The sequence below is a fragment of the Podarcis melisellensis genome (genome assembly GCF_964234715.1).
Source record: "Podarcis melisellensis genome assembly, chromosome: 11".
NCBI classification, from domain to species: domain Eukaryota; kingdom Metazoa; phylum Chordata; class Lepidosauria; order Squamata; family Lacertidae; genus Podarcis; species Podarcis melisellensis.
In genome coordinates, this window is record NC_138543.1 from 55,486,933 (window position 1) to 55,503,700 (window position 16,768).

General features: G+C 43.4%; 1 protein-coding gene across 2 annotated transcripts in view; it reads right to left on the reverse strand.

Annotated features, from left to right (window-relative positions):
* Positions 1-2,511: 2,511 nt before the first annotated feature.
* Positions 2,512-16,768, reverse strand: part of SETBP1 (SET binding protein 1) — a 257,196-nt gene continuing 242,939 nt past the window's right edge. For both annotated transcript variants that reach the window (XM_081929548.1, XM_081929549.1), the window contains 2 exons: positions 11,931-12,104; positions 2,512-4,004 (listed from right to left, as the gene is read on the reverse strand). In XM_081929548.1, coding sequence (XP_081785674.1) covers positions 3,454-4,004; positions 11,931-12,104 — 725 coding nt within the window. In that variant the 3' untranslated portion in view covers positions 2,512-3,453. The remainder of the gene's footprint in view (positions 4,005-11,930; positions 12,105-16,768) is intronic.

A 16,768-nucleotide genomic window follows, 5' to 3' on the forward strand; every position in this document is an offset into this window, starting at 1 on the left:
GAAGAGGAGGTTAAGGGGTGATAGGATAGCCATGTTCAAATATATAAAAGGATGTCACATAGAGGAGGGAGAAAGGTTGTTTTCTGCTGCTCCAGAGAAGCGGACACGGAGCAATGGATCCAAACTACAAGAAAGAAGATTCCACCTAAACATTAGGAAGAACTTCCTGACAGTAAGAGCTGTTCGACAGTGGAATTTGCTGCCAAGGAGTGTGGTGGAGTCTCCTTCTTTGGAGGTCTTTAAGCAGAGGCTTGACAACCATATGTCAGGACTGCTCTGATGGTGTTTCCTGCTTGGCAGGGGGTTGGACTCGATGGCCCTTCCAACTCTATGATTCTATGAAATGCCCACCATTACCCAGGCATTCTTGCACGGTCTTTGTCTAAGAGTTTTATACATCATGGCAGAATGGCAACTGGGTGGAGAAGGGATGGTCAAGCCAGTCCAAATGACGGACAATGATTGTGCACCAAGAATTCTGGCCAATATTAGTTTCAATAGTGGGAGTGGTCCCTACTCACAAATCAATAGTCAATTGTAACATAAACAAATCCATTCAAAAGTATGTCTTCTGACAAGGATTACAAACAAAGATTGAAACTAAGATCTTCACGTCAAATCTGACTATGGACTAACATGAACTTAACTCTACTCATAAACTCTTATCTCTAATACTGTAGCGAATTATTGTGTTATACATATCCTTTTGAGTTTGAGTTTGTAATCTCTGTTTGAGTTTGCAATCTCTATTTGAGTTTGTAATCCTTGTCAGAATACATACTTTTGAATGCATTACCGTAGTTTTTGTTACAATTGACTATTGATTTGTGAGTAGGGACCACTCCCACTATTGAAAGTTATATTGGCCAGAGTTCTTGGCATGCTTTTTTCTTGGTATATTTAATAACAAGAACTCCAACTTATTTAACGTTAAAGACAATGAGTGTGGACAGCTAGAAGCAGATGGGTACAAGGCCAGATCGGCAGTGGCGGGAGGAGAAACAGCCGTAAATTACTGGAGCAACATGGGGACAGACCCTTCTAAGGTGGCTTTGGTACTTGAAAATGTTAAGTTTGAAAAGGGTCTTACAAAGGGGAGGAAGCCTATTGGTGCAACCTGGCGGGCCTGACTCCTGAACACCCCACAAGCATTCTTATTGAATATGTGTGGCGTGTTGCTCAATGGCTTAATCCTGTATGTTTCTGGTACCCCAATACTATTCAAAATGAGCACAGAGGAGGGTCCCATGCAGGTGAAGCGCCTCATTCTTTTCGATGTTTGTGGCAGGCTCCATCACATGTACATGTGTACATTTTTTCACAGTTAAGGGGAGACCCAGATTTTGTAGAGGCTGATGCACCCAATGGAGGGCTTCATGGGAAGCTGTCTTGATGGCAATTTGCAAATAAGTCGTGGGAAAGATTCAAATAGGTTTTAGGGCCGGGGAAAAGGGGTAAGGATTTTGTTCGTTTTTAATGTAAGTGTTCTGCTGATTATAATTTTCTATGCTAGATATCAGTTACCAGATTCAAAAATTGGCTTGGGTATCATTGAATCAAATTCTCCATGTTTCTCCAGTATGAATTTTTGAGAGCAGAAGTTGCACCTCGACTAAGGTCTGTCTATTGCTCGAGAAAGTAATGGAGGAGAGGAAAGGAATTTGTCAGGTACTGGTTTTAAATATTTCAACAGCTTTCGTTTCTTTTTTATCTTTTAAAAAGAAAGTACTATTACTGCAATGAAATAGCATTTTCAACATTTGTGTTTCGTCCGAGCAGCTTTGCTTAAAGCAAAAAAATAACAAATAAGAGTTACTTGATTTGGTATGGAAACTTGCTTGAGATATAGATATGTATATCTAAGCTTAAAAAGTGGATAAAATTACACTTTGAATTTTAACCGGACAAATGAAACTGACGATTTAAAGAGACAATTTGTCACACACAGTTTGTGTCCATGCAAACTGATTTTCCTCCTTTCTTTTTTCTTTTTATAATTACATTATGTACAAAAGGAAAAAAAAAATACTTTTCAGTTTATTAAGGCAACCACAACGGGGGTTGAGGGAAGTGTTCAAAGTGGCATTAACTCAACAGCAGTGGTGACACCCTTTGAACAATAAGATTATTATAATTTTAGATAAGAACACTTATTCCTTTTGATTATTTTAATTTTAGTGACATATTTTTTTCTCTGGCTTCATTCTATGTGAATTATTATTATTTTAAAAATGACTTTTGTTGTTTTCATTATGGAAAAACAAGTCAAGGCATCATGATACACTGCTTTGATGAGATCTTGCAAAAAAGTTTGCTCCAAGTTCCCCTTGGGCAGCAAATTTTTCACAGGCTTGTATCCATCTTAAAGCCCTTGCCCCTTCATTCCTTCTGTTCTTTGCTAACATATCTCAAGCCTTGCTCTACTGCCAAACTAAAGTAGCTTCCATCACCAGTGGAAACCACCAAAGAGGTCAAGTGCAAAGACCACGTTAGTGACAAATTGGCTTTCCCCCTCCCCTTTATGAGATGCGCTCTGCTATTCGGTTACAATTTTGGATGGTGACTGGAGATTCATCTTGTTCCGCAGGGTAGGGGCTCCACTTCTCTCGCCTACATTACTTGCCACTTGCAGATTATTTTGTGCGGGGAGGGAGAAGGGAAACGATAAGATTTAAGAGTTAGCGATTCAGTTGCCTGGAGCCTGGCAAGTGTTTCCAGAAAGAAAGGAAGAAAACCACACCCCCAAACCTCTATAAAACAAAATACAAATACTTTCAAAGCAGTTTAAAACCAAGAGCACAGTTGAGGAATTTACACTTTTTTTGTTGAAAAGTGAAAATAATTTCCACTCAGAGGGCTGCCAGCTTTGTTCCTTGACGGAGGGATGCCCTTGTGTCTTAAAAGTAGGCATGAAGAAATCTGTTGGGTGCAATCCCCCCCCCACCCCTTCGCGCAGCAGCAGTGACTGCAAAGGCTGCTGCTGCTGGTGGTGAATTTCTCCCTGCGATGCATCTGCAAAAAGGGGACAGCAGCTCCTACTAAGAGCTTGCTAGCAGCAGGGATACTGCCAGTCCCGCCATGTGATTTTAAGCGGGATGCTTCCCTCTTTCCCTTCCAAGACACAAGAACGAAGCTGGTTTTTGTTAACAGAAACTCTGCAAAAACCGGTGGACTCGCTAGGTTTGAACATCTCCCCCAGCACCCCTTCCCCAACTATGAACCTAAGGGCTAATGCCAAAGTTTTGTCATTATTGTAATTATATTATTATTATTATTATTATTATTGGTCATTCCTATCTGATTTTTTTTTAACGGCTGCTGCGCTACTGAAATACAGAGCAAGTCTGATGCTGCATAAGATGCCAAACAGACCTGCCCATCTCAGCACCCTGGTCCTTTGGTCCCAGGGCGCTAAACCACCCAGCACTGTCTTTTGATTGGCCACGTCCATTACTAGGGGAGGGCTTCACTTTCACACCCTCTCGTTTTCCGGTGCCTTTTCACCTTCACTTCGTCCTCTGCCTCCGCGTGCTGCTGCGCTTTGCTTTTCCTTTTCCCGACTTTCGGCGTCCGGGAAGGAGGAGGCGGCGGCGGCGGCGGAGGGGGCGGCTGAGACGTCTCCCGGGCCATGTGTATTACAGCCTCAATGGTGGCTGCGATGGTATCATGGCTGTTGGCTGTTTGTTCCAGTATCAAAGGGTTCAGCGCGAACCTCTGGCCTCGTTTGCAAGGCAGGTCGACGCATTTCTCCAAAACTGGCATTTGGTCTCTGAAGTCTTCGTCGAAGGAGAGGGGCTGCTTGCGTGGCCGCCCTCGCCTCTTCTTGACAAAGTTGTTGCCCGTCTTTGATTGTCTCTGCAGCCGCTTGGCTTTCAGGATTTTGTTGACGTGATCCAGGTTCTTCTTGGTGGAGAGGATCTTGTTGTAGTTGCACATCTTGCGCACCTCGCATTGGATCGCTTCGATCTCACAGCGCTTGAACCGTTTCTTGAGCGGCGAGCTGGCTGCAGGGGAGAGAAAACGATGGTGATTAAGATTGGAATCAATCGGAATTGCTGCCCGGGCGTTTGTGCAAAATAAGGGTTGCGGCATGATTAATGCCGGCTGGCGTAAAGATTCGCCGGGGCTGCAGATTATGAAAAATGGCCCAAAGATGGGAAGCCGCGTACAGAACAGAATAACCGAAAATATTTCAGAATTATTTATTATAAAGACTGTCACGGAAGAACAGCAATTTATATAATGTGCCTGTAAGCTTGCCATTAATATTACCTTAGTAAACTGCCTGAATTAATGAATTAAAATTAGTAACATTCCAGCAAGGAAACACAGTTTTCATTTCCTAATGTATCATTGGGCCCAATGTTCTTTCAAGGTATGAATTGTGGCGGCACTAATGGCTTCTTGCTTCCTTCCCTTCTTGGAAGAAAAAAAGTTTTCAATATAGTCATACCTATGACTAGTTACAGGTGCTTCAGGTTGCGTTTTTTGGGGGTTACGGATGCGCCGAAACCCAGAAGTACCAGAATGGGTTACTTTCGGGTTTCGGCAGTCGTGCATGCACAGAAGTGCTAAATCGCGCTTTGCGCATGTGCAGAAGTGCTGAATCACAACCGCGCATGTGCAGATGCGCTGCTGCGTTTTGCAAACGTGCCTCTTGCATGGATCACATTTGCAACCCGAGTATCCACTGTAGTTGCAATTTTGGAGTTTCCCTTCTTTCCACCCTCTGGAGATGATAGATAGATAGATAGATAGATAGATAGATAGATAGATAGATGATAGATAGATAGATAGATGATAGATAGATAGATAAGATGATAGATAAGATGATAGATAAGATGATAGATAGATATAGATAGATAGATAGATAGATAGATGATAGATAGATAGATAGATGATAGATAGATGATGATAGATGATAGATAGATAGATAGATAGATGATAGATAGATAGATAGATAGATAGATAGATAGATGATAGATGATAGATAGATAGATGATAGATAGATAGATAGATGATTGATAGATAGATAGATGATAGATAGATAGATAGATAGATAGATAGATAGATAGATAGATAGATAAGATGATAGATAAGATGATAGATAGATATAGATAGATATAGATAGATGATAGATAGATAGATGATAGATAGATGATAGATAGATAGATGATAGATAGATGATAGATGATAGATGATAGATAGATGATAGATAGATAGATAGATGATAGATAGATAGATGAATGATAGATGATAGATGATAGATATAGATAGATAGATAGATAGATAGATAGATAGATAGATAGATAGATAGATAGATGATAGATAACATTTATTGTATGTGGCCCAGATTCAGTGCTCTCTGCCTGCGCGTAGAAGGGCTGGAGTCCTTAGCATATCTAATACTATCATCCAATGACAAGGTCAGCATATTTCAACTGCAATAGTACTGCTCTGTTCTGGGGGGGGGGGGCAGGGTAGAACTTCAACCAATGGATTCAAATTACAGGAAAGGAAGATTTCACGTAAACATTAGGAAGAACTTTCTGATGGCAAGAGCTGTTTAACAGTGGGACACACTACCTCATAAGGTGCTGGAGGTTTTTAAACAGCGGTTAGATGGCCCTAGATTCTTTAGCTGTGATTCACACATTGCAGGGTATTGGACTAGATTGGAGTTTCCAAAACTTGGACTACAACTCCCATCATCCCTAGCTAGCAGGAGCAGTGGTCAGGGATGATGGAAATTGTAGTCCAAAAGTAGCTGAAGACCCAAGTTTGGGAAACCCTGGACCATAGGCGCCGACTCCATGGGGCTTGAGGGGGCCCGAGCCCCCTCAAAAATTCGTTTGGGGGGGCTCCGCCCCCCCAATAATCTCCGGCGCCCCTCCAGCAGAGCGCCATCGCCGCCCCTCCCCCAGCCCAAAATGCACAGGGAGGGGCGGGCTGCATGCCTCCTGCCCTCCCTCCCGAGCAAAAGCTCCACCCAATTTCCTTTGGAGCTGATTAATAGGCGCAGCACGCTCTCCCCTATTCGCTCACGAGGAGGCGGCGCCACTTTATTTGCATATTCATGAGCTTATTTATTATTCATGAGCTTTCCCGGGCCCCCCCAATATTTTTTATAAGTCCGCGTCCCTGCCCTGGACTAGATTAACTTTAGGGTCCCTTCCGACTCTACAGTTCTCTGATTCTGTGAAAAACAATTCTCTCTATATTAGATTCCCTCTAAATCAGCCGTTCTCAACCTGTTGGTCCCCAGATGTCGTTGGACTACAACTCCCATCATCCCTAGCTAGCAAGGTCAGAGCTCAGGGATAATGGGAGTTGTAGTCCAACAACATCTGGGGACCCACAGGTTGAGAACCGCTGCTCTAAATTAATTTCAGTTCGGAAGTTCCTACAACCTTCAGCTACATTTTACTATTCAAGCACTCCTGGAAGTCTTCAAAAGGCAGACAGATTTTCTATGAAGGCTCATTTCCAGAATGACTATTATATTAATGGGTTGCAACCATGCTGACCGTGTTAAAAATACAGCTGCTGTTGGAGTCTTCACAATAGAAAACTATGAACTATGTAGTGGAAGAAATATAAACACACCCCCACACTTCTGTCATTTTGAAGGTTTCATTTTAAAAACAACAACAAGCAACCCCAACACTGTTGTATTGAGTTTTTTAAAACATAATTGGATAATGTGCTACCATGTTATTTGGCCTCGGCAAAGGCCTTGTGCAAACAAGCCCAACATCTTGTCACAATACAAGAAGCAGGATCAAATCCTAAAAGAAAAACAACCAGACATTTGCTCTCATATAAATATATAAGAACGTGGGCGTTTAGTCTTTCAAAGACTGGTTTTCATATCTCCACACCTATATTCTAAATTAAATAAACATTCAAAGATTCATTCTCAGGGCATTTCAGGTTCTTACATTCAAGAAGCTATTCCATTTCAAATTCCTTTACCTTATCACCGTTCATTCTTAATTTACCCGAAGAGGTGGGGCCAAATTAGACATCACATCATTCACTGAATTACTGTATTTTTCGCTCTATAACACGCACCTGACCTTAACACGCACATTGTTTTTAGAGGAGGAAAACAAGGGAAAAAACATTCTGAATGAAACAGTGGATGTATCATTTTTGTGCTTCATGCTGTGGCCACAGACATGTGCTCTGATGGTGAATTTGGGCTGACCCAATGCAAAGATCCTGAGGATCCATGTGGATCCATGTTTTGTAACCACGTTTTTGCACCATTGTAGCCCCAGGCAACAGTGGGTGCGTGATTTTTTGGGGGCAGGCTGTAGCCATGGACATGCTATTTGATCTGATGGTGAATTTGGGGTGACCCAATGCAAAGATCCTGAGGATCCATGTGGATCCATGCTTTTAAACCACATTTTTGCACCATTGCAGCCCCAGGCAACAGTGGGTGCGTGATTTTTGGGGGGCGGGCTGTAGCCATGGACATGCTATGTGATCTGATGGTGAATTTGGGGTGACCCAATGCAAAGATCCTGAGGATCCATGTGGATCCATGCTTTTTAACCACATTTTAAGTGGGGAGGGAAGGAAAAACACAGAATGGACAAGGAGCACGAGAGGGGTGTGCAGAGAAGCAGCTGGCTAAGAATGCAGGAGAGGGGTATAACGGGAGGGAGGAAAGGAAGGCAAAAGTTTTCCCTCACCTACCCACCCAAGCCAGCCAGCTAGCGCTCTCTCTCTCTCTCTCTCTCTCTCGCTCTCTCCCTTCTGCATGTTTTGAGCAGCACCGGAGCACAGAGACGACACTCTGCTTTCCCCTCTGCTTGCCTGGAGGGGAGGGGCTTTCCCTGCTCTTTGTTCCGTTTGAGCAAACACAGCAAGGAAACAGAGGTGGGTGGGCAGTAAGACCCTGAGGCAGAATGCAGGAAAGCAACCGCTTCCTCTTTTCAGGTTTCCCTTCTCCGAGACGCGCAATTTGATTTTTGATTATTTGTTTTTTATCTTTTATTTTGGAAATGTACATCCAGTTTTTTTCCTTTAATTTTTTTGGGGGCCCCCAAGGGAGTGGGGCCCTAAGCTATAGCTTGTTTAGCTTATACGTAAATCCAGCACTGGGCCAAGTTGCTCACCTAGGCAAGATGTTTTGAGCATATTACAATGATCCTGGCCCGACTGCGCTGGCTACCAGTTAGTTTCCATGCCCAAATCAAAGTGCTGGTTTTGACCTATAAAGCCTTGAATGGGTCAGGACTGCAATACCTCAAGGACCACTTCTCCCCATATAAACCGACCTAGACTCTGCATTCATCCTCTGTGCCTCCTCCATGTGAGGTCCAGAGGGTGGCTACACAAGAATGGGGTCTTCTCTGCGGTGGCTCCCCATCTGTGGAATGCTCTCACCTGGTGCTTTCACTATATACCTTTAGGCACCAGGCAAAAATGTTCCTATTCAGCCAGGCCTTTGACATCTTATACCCCTCTTAAATGTATTTGTGGGAGAGCTTTGTTGCTTTGTGTTGTTTGTTCTTGTTTTTATCACATATTTTGTGTTTTTATATTGTATTTTAATGTTGTGAACTGTCCTTAGATCTATAGATGAAGGGCATACAAACAAACAAACAAACAAATAAAATAAAATAATAAACTGACAATGACAATAATTCATTTTTTTATAATATTTATTAAATTTTTCATTATAAACATACAAATACAAAACAAAACAAAAACAAACAAAAAACAACAAATATAATTTCCATTCTTATTTTCTCAACCTATTTTTCCCGACTTCCTCACACCTCCCGGTTCTGTTTTCTAATTTAATTATCCTGTCAGCAAATCCATTCCCATATTTCCGCAAATTTTTCAATAAATCCATTCCTTTCCTTAATCAAGGTCTCTGAAAAAGCCACAATATTTTTAAGACCCCTGTCTATCTAACATTCATCAATCTTATAATATTTATTAAGATAGATTTTGAATTTCTTCCAATCTTCTTCCACTGTCTCCTTCTCCTGGTCGCGACAATGACAATAATTCAGTCCTTCTTTTTTTTGGGGGGGGGGGCACTGTTAGAATTCCTGCTCCATGATTGCAGTCATGGGATTGTTGTCTTTTACATGACGGTGTATGTTTTGACTCCACAGAGTGGGAAGTGACGGAGACAGGATGTTTGTGTTACTGTGTTCTGTGAAGTGGGACTATTGTCTTTTGCTCTTTTCTCTTTACTGTCTGATGCTAGAGAGAGAGGGAGCCATGTTGCAGTGCTCCCTAAATAAAGTAGATTAGCCAAAATGCTGAGTTGCTGATGTCTGTCATGTGCATGATGTGCAAACTCTGTGGATCCCTAAGTGTGCTGATGTCTGCTGGCATCGGTCGCTGTGATGTTCGGGCAGAAGAAAGTTTATGAAGCTCACAAACGATTGACCAGGAGGGAGAGAGCATGCCAGTTGGGCATGTGTCTCTACCAGGGTCCTACTCAAGTGTAGGCTGAGCTCCTGACAGACACAGGGGTAAGCTTACCCCTAAACATTTTGTGAATCTTTGTACTTTTGTCCATTTACTGTGTTTATTTTTCCCACTTTGAACTATAAAATGGTGATTTTCTTGAGTCAAAATGAGAGTACCCCTAAGCATTTTTTAAAAGAAAAAAAGCACTGACAATAATGCATACAGTGGTACCTCGGGTTAAGTACTTAATTCGTTCCAGAGGCCCGTTCTTAACCTGAAGCACCACTTTAGCTAATGGGGCCTCCTGCTGCCGCTGCACCGCCGGATCCCAATTTCTGTTCTTATCCTGAAGCAAAGTTGTTAGCCTGAAGCACTATTTCTGGCTTTGTGGAGTGTGTAACCTGAAGCATATGTAACCTGAAGCATATGTAACCTGAGGTACCACTGTACTTTGTCGTTTAATGAAACACAATCTCGCTTTGTCCTAAAGATAAGGTAACGTGCGCTATGGGAAGGTGCAATTTCAGCAAAGCTGTGCAAGTCCTGTAGTGGTTGTGCAGATGTGTGAATCTTTGTCTGATGCACTGCAGTCTGCAGCAATGTATGTGTGTGTGTGTGTGTGTGTGTGAAATGCGTCTGCATGAAAGTTTGCAGAAGAAGACTCTCTGTTCAATAGGTGGCCTCAAGCCATCCATTTGGTTTGAATCACAAGAGTATTTTTATTTCCTCCCAAAGCATTCTCAATCAGTTACAGGATATCCTCAACACCATCTCCTATCTCATTAACGCAGCTGCAGTTTTCAATGAATGATCAACATCTGGGTGACAGACAGGCCAACCAACCAACCGTCTAATTGGACGCCAGCTACACTGCAAAGTGCACCCATTATCTGAATCTGAATGAAACATACACACATACCTGGGAGCAGAATCACAAGAGTTGGAACGGACTCTCAGGGCCATCTAGTACAACCCCTTGGAATGCAAGAATCTCAGCTATAGCATCCATGACAGATGGCCACCCAACCTCTGCTTAAAAACCTCCAAGCAAGATGTCAGGGAACTGCCATTGGAGCCAGGAGTGGAGGTAAGTCTCCCCAGCGATGCCAGAGAAGGGCCCAGCAGGGAGAGAGGGAACACTTCCTCGGAGGAAGGAGATCAGCATGACACCAGGAAGAAAGGGGAGCAGGGGAGGGCTTTGGAGAGATGGCTCCAGGACTCTTCCACAGAGACCAGCGGGGAGAGCACGGGTCCTCCGCTGGCCACGCCCACCCTGCGCAGAAGACTTCCGCGCAGGGAGGCTAGGCGGAGACTTGGCGTCAAAGAACTTTTATGCTGGAAGAAGTTCAGGAAACGCCCACTGACGGATTCTGCCAGTGACTGACACAGGCGCGGAGTAAGGGCTGTGCAGCCAGGGAAAGGTTTAACCAAGCAACTTTGCCAAGAGTAGCGGCAACTTACACACGAGCAACCCCAATTCCCGTTACACAAGGAGAGCCCACAACCTCCAGAGGGAGCTTGTTCCATTGTTGAACAGCTCTTACTGTCAGAAAGTTATTCCTGATGTTGAGTCAGAATCTCCTTTCTTGTAACTTGAATCCTGACAAAACAGAAGTACTGTTTTTGGGGCAGCTGTTTACCAGCTCTATCTGGTATGCAAGCTGAGACCCTATGTGCCCACAGACTGTCTCGCCAGAGTGGTGCATGCTCTGGTTATCTCCCGCTTGGACTGCTGCAATGCGCTCTACATGGACTGGTGACTGGGAGCGGCAGCTGGACTGGTGACTGGGAGCGGCCGCCGAGACCACATAACACTGGTCTTGAAAGATCTACATTGGCTCCCAGTACGTTTTCGAGCACAATTCAAAGTGTTGGTGCTGACCTTTAAAGTCCTAAACTGCCTCGGTCCTGTATACCTGAAGGATCATCTCCACCCCCATTGTTCTACCCAGACACTGAGGTCCACCTCCGAGGGCCTTATGGCAGTTCCCTCACTGCAAGAAGCCAAGTTACAGGGAACCAGGCAGAGGGCCTTCTCGGTAGTGCCGTCTGCCCTGTGGAACTCCCTCCCACCAGATGTCAAAGAGAACAACAACTACCAGACTTTTAGAAGACATCTGAAGGCAGCCCTGTTTAGGGAAGCTTTTAATCTTTAATAGACTATTGTATTTTGATATTCTGTTGGAAGCTGCCCAGAGTGGCTGGGGAAACCCAGCCAGATGGGCAGGGTATAAATAAATTATTATTATTATTATTATTATTATTATTATTATTATTATTATTAAGAATACAACTTGTTGTGATGGCTGTGCTCTAATTCCAGTGTGCCTCTGAAGGCAACTTTCTGGGAATCCCAATTGGGGAGAGAGAGTCATGTCCTGTTTGCATCTTGTCGACATGGAGTCCTCCAGATGTTTACAAATGCTATAAATGTAATAAAACAGGAATAAATGAAACACCTGAGCTCATTTGAACATAATTACCTGCTTCTGAGGTGACTGCTGTTGACGACGGTAAAAGAGATAATACTGGGGTTGAGGATATCACAATACTATCAAGAGATGCTGGTTTTCGACGGGTCATCACAGAAGAAGCAGAACCCTCGTTTTTATTATGAAGCGAAGTCTGGTCTGCTTTTAGATGCGAACCGGCAATTCCTGGATAGCAAAAACATAAGCAACACTAATCAATTATTATGCAGGAGAAGAAGAAAAATACAACCTTGGTCTTATCAGAAATATACAATAAATGCCCCGCTGTGTTTCGCAGGAAATCCTGCACCCCAGTATTCCCTGCTTGTAAATGTGCTTCTAATAATACAGTTTTGAGGATTATGATTTATTATTATTATTATTATTGGGTTTCAGTCATTTTGCTTCAGGACATAACATAAACATTGATTCCTGGCCAACACATTATTGCCTTGCAAGTCTATTTTTTTAAACAATATGAGGAAAGATGATAATCACGTCGCTATTTAGGGTTGTTTCTCCATGTGCATCTGTACATGCTGGTATCTACCACACGATCACAAGGACGAGAACGGACAGGAATATCATTATGGTCCAACCAGTTACCCTACAGCACAACCCTCCAGACTTTGCTAGCCCAATGCATGCTTTCTTACTACATCAGGGCCACGCAGGTGATGTTTTGTTGAGTACAACACACTCAAATCTTCATCAGCTATCTTATTTGTATCTCACCTTGAGATTGCCCTATTCTATCCTTAGGACAATCCTGCGAAACAAGGCATATTGAGAGAATATGACTGGCCCAGAGTCACCCAGTGTACTTTGTGGCTGAACAGGATTTGAACGGAGCCTTCACTGACACACACCTTGATTGAACTACAACACCCTGAATCTTTCACATCCCTGGACTTGGGGCAACGAAAAGTAGAATGATGAAGGGCGAAAGCTTTAAGAATTCAAAAACAGGTTCCATGTTGATGGTTGGAGTTCAATGTGGATCCTGAATATGAAAAGCTTTTTTATTATTACCACTAGAAGAAGAAATTTGAAGGGTGGATTGCTGTGGGGGTTTTTGCATTTAGTAAGAAGATACCTAATTCACACTTCCTGAACCAAAACACAAACTGAAGCATAGCCTTCCTTCAAGATTCACACTTCTCTGAATTTTACGGCAAGGTTCTCCACCCAAGCATTGTGCACAAAAATGTATTGCATTAGCAAACGTTACATACAAAAATGCATCGTACTAGGCGAAATGGGTTGCAAAAACATGTAGATCAGCTGAAGCTGTGTACCAAAATACGTTTATGAGGGGGAAATTCCTACTGAAACCATGATGGGTTTTCATGAGGAATTCTAAAAAAAGGAGTTTTTTGTTTGTTTTGCATATTGCTGCAGATAAGCGGGAAACTGAGATAAACCAAAATTGACAGATTAATCCATCCCTAATATCCCACACCACTACCCGTGTTGGAAGGAAAACCTGGGATTTCCTTATTGCAAATGTACAGATTCTAACAAGGTGGAGCATGGTTTTGCACTGTGAAAGCCAGAGGTGATTCGAGATGAGCAGCTCCGCTGCACATATTTCAGATAACAAAGCAGAATGCACAAACCACATGAGATGGTGTCAGACACAGTAGAAATGTGCAGCAAATTAGCAGTCATGCCAATATTTCAAAGATGGAAACAATTTTAGTGTGTGTGTGTGTGTGTGTGTGTGTGTGTGAGAGAGAGAGAGAGAGAGAGAGAGAGAGAGAGAGAGAGAGAGCTTGTATATTTAGAATACAATGCTAACCACCTCCTGGATTTAACATCTGTTGATAATTAAGCTGAAGATCCTGTATAAAAAGCACTATGAAAACTAGCAGCTGTAACCTCTTGACCTCCATTGCTTAAAAAAAAAAGCCCCCCAACCCAACCCCCAGTTCCCCCCGCCCCTAACCCACGTCTCTGTGAAACTGTGCTTCACCCTATCAAGAGGCAGTCATCCATTTTTCAAAGGTAATCCCTCACAAACCACTTATCCTCTCAAAATCTCTACCTGCACACAGTGTTTGCATTAGGGACCCCGTGATTTATGGATCCCTTCTCCTTGGATGTAGAGGCCTACTTCCTGTTGCCGTGGTTACTTGGCTCTTGGTTCAAGGTTAAACTACTCTCAGCTCAAAATCAGTGGCAGGCCCAAGCATCTAACAGCCGGATTTTATTGACTACCCTAGGCTGCTTCAAAGGTCAAAGACCAAAGTGCTGCCTACTCCCTTCAGGGGGAGTCAATACTTTCAATATTTTTATTCGGTTTCCTCCAAAGATGCTCGTGGGCGTGCGTGCACGCTTGGTTGCCACCTAGCTGGACCTCGCAAGGTCACACAAATCATTGAGGAACAGCATTCTCCTGGGGAGCCGTTACCAATCTGACAGATGACTTCAAAAGAACGTATTGCCCACCCTTCGGCTCGACATTAGTTCTCCACAGGACCACTGGCTTTGCATCTTGAGAGTTCACTCTTGTTTCTAATTCACCACAGCCCTGTTTGGAAATGCAAACCCACGCCTTCTCGAATGCTCGGTCCAGATGGCGGCACGTTTAAGTACTTATAAAAGCACTAAATAGATTGAAACGAAGAAACAAAGCTTTGCAAACATGAGCATGCCATCCCGGGGGTGTTGAGGAAGAGTCCAAGTTTGGTTCAAAGATAAAACAGCAATCTGAAGGGAGAGCTGGAGAAGCCTTTAAGATGCCCATCAACACTTGGCTGCACCTGGAGAGCAGACAGAGCAGGTACACGGATCTTGTCACCCCTTCCCATGGCAAGATGCATTGTATTTCTATTTAGACTAGAATAATTTCTAAATTGTCATGCCAGACCCTCCAAGTGCCGCAATTTTCCATGGACAGTCCCGGATTTACAGAAGCCATCTGATTTGATCCTGGAATGTCCCATTTTGCCTTAAGATGTCCCTATTTTCATCAGAGAAATGTTGGAGGGTATGGAACAGGGTGTTCCAGGGGCCTTTTTTCACCTCTCAGGTGGGCACCATTGCCATTCTAAGAGAACAAGCGAGGTGTTCATGGTGCGTTCAGGCACCTCTTTTTCTAGAAAAAGAGCACTGGATGTCCCTATTTTCACTGGAGAATTGTTGGAGGGTATGAATTGAAATTGAAATACTTTATTGTCACTTGTACAACTTGTACATAGTGAGATTACACAACCACCCCCCACGCAGCTCTCTTAGTCTTGATTCCCCTCGTTTACTGATGCACACCCACCAAACCCAAAAGTCAGTTGCCCTGTTGTTATCTTTTCATTCAGCAGCCTAAAAGCCCAGGATAGAAGCTGTTCTTTACCCTGTTGGTGCAAATAATCATGCTTCTATATCTTGTGCCCAAGGGCAGGAGATCAAGAAAGTGCCGGCCAGGGTGTGAATCATCCCTGGGAATTTTCCTCACTCTCCTGAGGCAACGTTCTTCCACTATTTCATCCAGCAGATTCACAGAACAGCCCATAATATCTTGTACAGTATTCACCACCCTCCATAGGCACTTCCTATCAGTTGATGTCAAACCAGCGTACCACACCGTGATGCAGTATGAAAGGACACCTTCTATTGTAAACAGGTAGAAGGAGATCATCAAAACTTTCACAATTCTCTGAGAATGTCCCATTTTGCCTTAGGATGTCCCTATTTAATGTATGGTCTTCTTATTTTGGCAGCATGTCTCCTTTTCTCTGGGCACTTAACAATCTCCCTAGCCACTAGAGGTTAGCCTGAAGTTAAAGGGTTCGTGACTCAGTGCTTTGGGTGCAGAAGGTTGCAGGTTCAATCCTGGACATTTCCAGCTAATAGCTGTTGATGGGAAACAGTCTGGAAATCTACTAGCAGTAAGAGTAGACTATATTGGGCCCGACTGGCAAACAGTTTTCTATGGCCGTTTTCCACGAAAAACCCAAAAGATACTCAAGAACTTTCAGAGAATTGTGTAAGAACAATGTTAATCAACATTTGATGATCTTCTTCTACCAGTCTACAGTAGAAAGTGTCCTTTCATACTGCATCATCGTGTGGTACCCTGGTATGACATCAACTGATAGGAAGTGCCTACAGAGGGTGGTGAATACAGCACAAGATATTATGGGCTGTCCCGTGAATCCGCTGGGTTTGGTGGGTGTGCGTCAGTAAACGAGGGGAATTAAGACAAAGAGTTGAGTGTGGGGTGCTCATGTATACAAGTTGTACAAGTGACAATAAAGTATTTCAATTCAATTTCAATAACTGTAAGGCAGGGGTCCAATTGAACCACTTGTGATTCTCTACTGAGGTGGACTCTTGCAAGATCATGGTATGGTAAGAGGAAACATCAGCCCAACACTTTGCTGACGCTAAGCAGGTCCGGGTCTGGTCAGCGCTTGGATAGGGAGCACATGTCTGCTTCCTTGATGGAAGTTAGGTGGGCTATAATTGCAAGAAAATAGAAAAATAAATAAAAGTAGGGCAAAAAGCTCAGGCTCACATCATAAAGACTAGCTATTCCATACCTGTTCGGAGACCCTGAATGTGCACTCTTTTCATTGCAAATTTAAAACACATTGATGGACCACAGGGGGTCTGGCAAAAAGGAAAGAAAGAAAAAGAACGTAGGCCTTTGAAGACTGACTGCAGCCCACCCCCGTTGCAGTGGAACCTTGTGCAAGAGGTGGCCAAGTTAACTGAAAGTAATATCCGGGCCAAAAGGCAGGCTGTCGACAAGTTCTGAAGAAGTGAACTCAGGGTGAAGACAGACATGGCATGTAAAGTGCAGTGGTAGTAGTTTTCTGCCCAGAGAACAGACACTCTGGAAAGCGGAG